This window comes from Lathyrus oleraceus, chromosome 2 (assembly GCF_024323335.1).
Source record: "Lathyrus oleraceus cultivar Zhongwan6 chromosome 2, CAAS_Psat_ZW6_1.0, whole genome shotgun sequence".
NCBI lineage: Eukaryota > Viridiplantae > Streptophyta > Magnoliopsida > Fabales > Fabaceae > Lathyrus > Lathyrus oleraceus.
Window position 1 is genome coordinate 434,708,926 of NC_066580.1, and position 7,957 is coordinate 434,716,882.

General features: G+C 35.3%; 1 protein-coding gene across 1 annotated transcript; it reads right to left on the bottom strand.

Moving 5' to 3' along the window:
• Nucleotides 1–262: 262 nt before the first annotated feature.
• Nucleotides 263–6,211, bottom strand: LOC127120017 (ubiquitin domain-containing protein DSK2a). Its single transcript, XM_051050401.1, has 9 exons — nt 5,614–6,211; nt 4,322–5,068; nt 3,936–4,147; nt 3,753–3,863; nt 2,983–3,041; nt 1,816–1,844; nt 1,105–1,194; nt 839–990; nt 263–471 (listed from the first exon to the last, which is right to left on the bottom strand). Exons 1-8 carry the CDS (start codon nt 5,840–5,842, stop codon nt 842–844), a joined length of 1,626 nt encoding a protein of 541 aa, XP_050906358.1. The 5' UTR covers nt 5,843–6,211; the 3' UTR covers nt 263–471; nt 839–841.
• Between the last annotated feature and the right edge of the window lie 1,746 nt (nt 6,212–7,957).

Consider the following 7,957-nt stretch of genomic DNA (forward strand, 5'->3'; position numbering starts at 1 on the left):
TGAGGGGCGGGGGGGCATGAGAAATATGAAAGAGGGACAGGAGATAACATGTTTCTAACAAGGAGTGAAAACATTTTGGTTGTACTACATTGCATAGCCTCTTTGGAGTTAAAACATTTTGGAAAAAAAAAGCATGTTGAAAAAAGATCCACTCGTCACTTGAGTGTTAATCCTGTCAACCAAAGATCTACCAACTTGAACCCCTTTTTTCGAGTTGTCTTGAGGCCAATCATTGCAAACGTACTAGTTAAAAAAACACGTGTGGTACAAAAGGCCTTTGTATTTTCTTGTAGTTCAATGTATGATTAGTAATTGGAGTGTTGGATATAACAAATTATAGATGTAAAAAAAATAAACAGATTTGTTTGAACATATAATTCTGATGGCGAAAATTGAAACTAATCTGATAATATCTCGCACCAGATATTAGCTTTTGTGCTATTTAATTGCTAGTCTTGTGTCCCTTCCCACCTGCCAAATCAGTAACTATGAAGTTATTCAAGTATTAATAAATCAATAACAAAAGAAAATATACTAATACATAAAGGTATTAAAAATGATTCAATCGAAAACATTTATGTTCTCCTGCCGTATGTCTAAAACTATTATTAACACATGTACAAGAAGAAAACATGTCATCAGATCTCAAGGATAAGTGATAACTGCAGATGCAGTTCCTGTATAAAACCTTATATGTCACCGGTCAGTTGAGTCCCAACCATTATAATTTGGAAATTATATTTAAATGCCAAACAAGGCGCTTGAATGCAATCAAGTTTGGAGGTGCCAAACACAATCCACAGAAGAAGCTTCTTGAAAGGAAATCAGCCATGTTTACCTGCTACTGTCCAGGGTTCCCCAAAAGCCGCTCAACTGCTGCATGAACATTCCCTGATGTAGCAATAAGAGCCCTTATGTTTTCTTGCGTGTCAAAGAATCCCATCTCTTGAAGCTGGGAAAGTTGGGTAGCATACAATTGCTCTGGTGGCTCTGGAAAGACATCAAGGAGAGAGCGGTTTAAAAAATTGGAATAGTAAAGTACATACATTAGTAATGCAATATAAAATGCACAAGAAAATTACAAAACAATATAGCAATCCTAACCATTTGATCTGTTTGGAACAGCTAGGCTACCAGCTCCAAGTCCACCAAACATGCTCGACAACATCTCCAGCCCCGCGTTGTTCGCTGGTCCTAGAAACAAACAAATTATAGCAATTACCAAATATATTTATAATTTATGAATGTGCAGGCAAATGAAAATTGCATCATCCAGCTGCCACATTAAATCTGCCTCATCATTGCCACTCCATAGATGCATGGGACCTTCAAAGCCTGTGCCATTTGGCTTTTATTTGCCATGCCATTTGGTTGGCCATGGGAATGGTTTCATCGTCTAATGGGTATTGAAGATTCAGTTTGGAGCATCTTAAATTAGGTCAGAAAGAATTTAAGGCACTTACCTACCTTAAGGGCCACATAAAAACATCCAGATCAATCTATATGGTTTATTACTCACCTAATAAAGACTAAGCTGAGATCTTAGGAAAAACCTCATAGTAGACAAATAGATGCAGATAGCATGTGGAAGAGGATACACACATAAATTAACTGTTCCAAAACATTATGATTCACAATAATTAAGTTCGGAAAGGTGGTCTATCATTCACAATAATTAAGTTTGGAAAGGTGGTCAAAAGAGATGGTCACACAATTTTAAGTGCGAATGAAAACCAAGTGAAATATTTCAAACAGACTACCAGAGCATAGTTCTATAAATAGAAACCATAAAAAATGCAGAATAGTCTTGCATACCGGTGCCTCCACCTGCTTGACCTGGTTCCCTGCACAAAGCATATCATATTAGATGATCAAACCAGTAGCAAATAGAAAACAGAATAAAATCAAAAGGGAAAAATTCAAACTTCACTACTTAATTAGTCACGGGGTTAACTTCCATTGAAGTTGTATGCATTGGGAGCAGGGTTATGGAAAGCTGAGGGTGACAGAAGGATTACCCCAATGGAAATCACATACTCAAGGATTTATATAAGGGTTTGAATGAAAGAACCCTGGGTTCAAGCCCAACTCGTGCAAATTACATTCTGGTGAGTCATACCCCCAACAATTGGTTGTGTATGGCTGTATGCATATTTATATTTAAATAGGTGCTTATAGCGTGATAGTTAATGTAGACCCAGACTCCAATTGTATATCTTTCCTTAGACAGGTAATAAAACAAGCTCTTCAAAGGACTTTTAATGCATTAAATCCAAAAATATTGTTATTATCATAGGCTCTTCAAAGGACTTTTATTGTACTAAATCACAAAATATTGTTACTATCATAGGCATCCGACAATCATGATTGGCAAAAGGAAACAAGCTACAGCAATGAATGTTTCCAGAAAAGTTATAACCAAAAAGAAGAGGAGGCAAGAAAGCTCCTCTAACTACTCCTAAGAGGTTATTAACAATAAATGCGCAAGGAAACTGCTATCATTATGGAGGCAAAATAGCACAAGAGTTGAATTACATTAATCCAGAACCATACACATAGATGGCCAAGAATGGTTCTGCTCAAAATAAATATAAAGCATCCATAAAAGATCAAATGGTGAAGATTAGCGTTTCTCACACTCACTTGAGAGAAAGGGGGTAGTGTCACATGTCAAATGAAATAAGAAAAAACCCTCACATGTAGACCCAAAATGCCGACATTTTTTCTCAAGCCATCCATATCCAAGCCTGAGATCCCTTTTACATTACTTTTTTATAAAAATTGTACATACCCAACCAAGCATATCTGTACCCAGTACGTACCAGATACATTAGCACCTACAATTTTGGTGCATCCGCGTTTCATAGTATATGATTAGGATGTATGACCAACACAATTAAACAATCAAGTATAAGTATAAATAAAGCTAGCAAAAGTTAATGATTGTGAGAATAGGAATGCCAGGATTGCTCCATTACTTACTGTGTTGATTGCTGCTGACCAAGCTGGGTCATAAGAGCTTGCTGCATAGACAAGAGTTGCTGCCATATTGAAAATACAAAAGAGTTAATTTACTAAGTTTATCTTGGGATAACAACGCTAACTCTCATCATACTAGATTGCATTAGTGTTGTCAACCGTAGATCGTGGAAAATAGCATTTTGTTCAAATTATGATATGCTACAGTGCAATAGCACTGCAATACCTACTATTTGACAACACTTGGCATTAAATCATGTATAGCAAAACAACAATAATGGCTTGTCAAATTTTTGCTATGCTATAGCTGCTACTTGAGAACATTTACTAAAACAAGTAGCAGCTATGCTATAGCAAAACAACACTTGGGATACATTTACTAAAATCTATTTTTTTTTAACACAACTCATCAAAATTTAATCACAAATTGTCTAGCCCATTAATTCCCAAATGCTAGAAGGCCATTATACCACCACTTGATCTAGGCAGCTCTCAGTCTAATCAGGTCTGACTATGATACTCATTATTCTTTTTTTGTTTTAATGCTGAAAACCTATTATTCAAACAACTCATCACAAGACAGGAGAAACAAAACTGAAAATAGCTGTAAAAGCATTTAAAACTAATGTTCTCCCAAAATTAACATATGACTAAATGCTTCAGCATTGGACCAAAAACTTATTAACATGTGAATAGTTATGTACTCAACACTAATTGGGAGAGCATATTAGCTCAAATTCATCAACAGGCAAGTGTATTTTAAATCTATCTACCTGCATTGTCTCGGGTGAGGAAAACATGCGAAGAAACTCTGGGTTTTGCATCACCTCTCTCATTGAATTTAGATCAGGCACCCCACGCTGATCAGTATTCATACCAAGAATCTAAGAGAAACTAAGACGTTAGAGAGATCAGTTCAAAAACATGCACAACTTATGGGCACATTAAGTAAATACCTGATTCATTGTTTGAGGATTGGAAAGGATACTTTGCATCATTTGTGAAATAGCTGGATTTTGCATAAATTGGCTCAATGAACTGGCATCTGGCAAACCACCCAACATGCCTTCAAGATCTGGCATACCAGGCCCACCTAAGCCAGTGGGTGTCTGCTGCCGAGCTTCCACACCAGTAGTTGACCTCCTGACGTTACTTTGGGCACCTCCAGCTAAAATACTCAGGATGTGTTAGCCTAGTACTAGCCACAAACCACTTAAATGTATCTAAAGCTTTATTAGAGCATAACAAATAAATTAAAATAACAAAAGAACTTCAAAATGGGACTAAAGGAGGACATTAAGTTGCTTGGTTATGAGGAGAATATCATGGTATGAATACTTACTTGCAGCAGATGACCAAGGATTAGGAAGTGGGTTAGTATTGGGTACAGGGGAAGTTGCTTCAGCACTGGTAGTCGAGGGATTGGTCGATTGATTCCTTGTTTGGCCACCTTGAGTCCCCAAAATTCCGGTACTGTCATTTCCTGTATTGCCAGCCATTGTGGTGGCATTTAAAAATGGTTCTTGAACATTTTCATACATGCGCCTCAGCATGTTGAACCCCTCAGGAGAAGATTCAATATTGCTCATTGCTCTGTCTGTATTCCTCATCATTTCGCGCATGATCTCAGGGTTCCTTGTAGCCTCAAGTGTCTGGCGAAGTGTGCTTGGATCATTAAGTATGTGTGCCAGCTCAGGGTTTCTATCCATGAGCTCTTGCATCTGTGGGTTACTCATTAGAAGGTTGCGCACTATATCAGGGTTATTTAATAAATTTTGCATGGCAGGCGAGTTCATAATTTCTCTCACTAAATTGGGATTTGACATAAATGGTTGCTGCAATTGATCAAGATCTGGAGGGCTCGCTCCAAATAAGCTATTGAGACCACCACCTCCACCCATCCCATTGATACCTAGTCCTGGAAACAGTGAAGCTCCAAGTCCGGCTCCTCCTAATCCCCCACCCTCATTAGCACCAGCAGCTCTAGCATTAGTAGTTGTGGTATTGGCACCACTGGTATTAGTCCCACCAGTTGTATTGGCAGGAGTAAAGCCACGAACCAAATGAACAGTGTGATCTGCCTCCAAACCTATAAATCCAAATACAAAAGAAAATTATATATTCACTCATTTAGGAACTCTCTCTCAAAATACCAAAGATTTTTCTTACGAAGAAATCCATTCCTGACAACATAACATGATTCTAATTCCATTTGTACTTTAAAACTACAAATACAAAACCCCCTACAGCCAAATACATATAGCACCTAGAGAAAATTCCACCTTTCACCCCGAAAACGACCCCGACACTGACAAGTGCCGGTGCTACATATTCCTAAGTTATTGGAAATGCTAAACCATACAAATGCAAATAAAGGGATAATCTTATACTCCTAATTCAAATAAGCGATATAAATTAATATAAAAACCAAAGAGCACCAAAAACGATAAAATCATAGAATCTCAAACAAAAGCAGTCCAGCCAGAAGAAAAAACAAACACAACTTTGTTTATTCAATTACATGAAAATCAAACAAGGCAGGAACAAAACTCAGAATAAAAAAACGTTGAATCGCAACTCAGAAACAACTAAAAGCTAAAAAATATACAAATCATTGGAAGATCAGGTTTATACCGTAGCTTTGAAGGGTTTGATCGTCCTTGAGGATCCGACCCTTATAAATCAAACGTTGTTGGTCAGCAGAGATATCACAGTTCTGAGCGACAGCATCCTTAAACGAACGGACGGTAGATTCAAGGCTAACATGAACGAAAAACTTGGAACCATTGGAGCAACGAATGTTGATCTTAACTCCGTCGGTGGTTTGTGGCTCCGTCGCACTCTCGGCAGCGTCACCTCCCATGGCGTCGTCGGTGGGAGGTAAATAAGGTATTTGCAGATGTTAATTGAACCCGCAGATCGAATCGAAGGAGAAATGAATCGAAACCCTAACCCTAGAACAATTGAAAACGAAATTTGAAGCGTGCGAGTTTTGGAAGGAAATGAAATGAAAACTGGGAATTTGAGAGAGAAACGGAGGAATATTGACGAAAATAATAATGAGAAATAAAATAAAATTTCGGAGCGTGAGTTGTGTTTCTGAAATTAATTAATTAATTAATTGATAAAAATAAATAAAAAATAAGAGAGATATTACGCTTGTTAACCCACCTACGCAGGGAAAGAATTGATGTGGGGCTTTTTTAGGAAACAGATTCACGTGCTCCACTAGCGCGTAACTAAACATGCAAGGGTTCTTAGTCTCTTTGTTAACTCTTTGTTGAGCGCGTGGATTTTTTCTACGATAAGTTTGGTCTTACTATTTTTAATTGTTATGGACCAGGAACTACTATGTGTAATTATAAATGATAAATAGTTGATTGGTTGAAAATAATGGTATGATTATTTTAAAAGGAATATTACAGTCTGAAATAAGTAATGAACCATGGTAGGGCTGCTACTTAAAATAAGTATGGGAGATTGATCTTTTGCACAAGCAACCTTGGAAGGAAAGTAGCTTACCTTATTTTTATTGGTTTAAATATTTAATTGGTAAATTTAAATAAAGAAATATTTAATATATCACTTTTCATTAGTCTTTGTAAATCTGTTTGTTTGAATTATATATATATATATATATATATATATATATATATATATATATATATATATATATGAATTTTATTTTTATTTTTTTTATATTTATAGAGTGTTATGATAGATATTTATTTTGAAGAGTATAAGAATATTAAGGTTATGGAATGGTTGGGGTAATACGTGTAATACTACAAATAATATATTTTATAATAAAATTTTCATATAACCTAATAAATAATTTAAATATAAATTTTGGTGTGACGTATTTCTTATTTTTAAAGATTACGATCTATTTTTTCAATTTTGTGAAATTTTTAAGGTAAAGTAACTAAATGACACTTTTAGAATCTCAACGATTACAGTTTATGTTTTATTTTTTTTATAATGGCATCATTCATTTGTATTTAAATTATAAGTAATTTATTCATTTGGTTAACCTACCGAACGATGTGAGAGATTACTGAATTTGTCGTATAAAATCATTTGTTCATTTAGTGTTGTCCTAACCAAACTCATATGTTATCACTTAACTTGTAAGCATCATTCTCTTAGATAGATTACAAAACATAAAATTATTTAAGATTTCTTAATTAGTTAAGAATTTTTTTCTGAAGGTGAGAAAAACATATAAAATGGGTAAATTGTGTTTGATTTTTTTTCTTAAAGCTTTTTTCACCTTTTGTTTCTGATAGCTTTCAAACAGATTATGAACACCTAGTTCAGAGTCTGGCTCAGAAAAGCTTGAATAACTTATGAAGGTCCTTATCAAATTCTGAACCAAAATCTGACTTGGAGTATCAGAGTTGACAACAGTGGAATGTTAATGAGCAAAAGCAAGAAAAATAATCATGGTTCCTATCACAACTTGAGAGTAGTATGGTCTCCTTGTACTTTCAAGAGATTCTCACTATAACCAAATTGATTATAGATGCTTAAGCACCAAGCAAGATACTTTTAATGCTCCAGTACACAAGTAAGAGACTTCATTTGCTCAAACCCGCAAGTAAGAGACTTATATGCTCAAGCACACAAGCAAGATATTTCATTTGCTCAAACATACAAGTAATAGATTACAAATGTTTCAAGCATTAAAGCAAGAGACTTTTGACTCTATAACAAGTTGTTAAGAGATATCGGTAACAACTACACTTGATAAACAATCAGATGTGTAAATATAATACAACTTAGAAAGACTATAAGACTTTGAAAACTCCTAAAATATACACAATGTTAAGATGTTTTAAATCTATCAATTTTGACATAGTGGTTTCTCTTTAAATGTCAATGTTTCAGAGTCTTGTGATGTGGTGTATTAGTCTTCAGCATCTGGTCCTTTAGCTTCTTAAAAGGCAATGGAAAAAAGAGTCGTTTGAGACTTTTA

Bases quoted from the DNA above. Each gene is read 5' to 3' on its own strand.
- LOC127120017 (XM_051050401.1), bottom strand. From the start codon at position 5,842: ATGGGAGGTGACGCTGCCGAGAGTGCGACGGAGCCACAAACCACCGAC. The intron at 3,864-3,935 runs GTATTTACTTAA...AGTTTCTCTTAG, and splicing joins ATCCTCAAACAATGAATCAG to ATTCTTGGTATGAATACTGA. The intron at 1,195-1,815 runs GTATGCAAGACT...GTTTGTTTCTAG, and splicing joins TCAAGCAGGTGGAGGCACCG to GACCAGCGAACAACGCGGGG.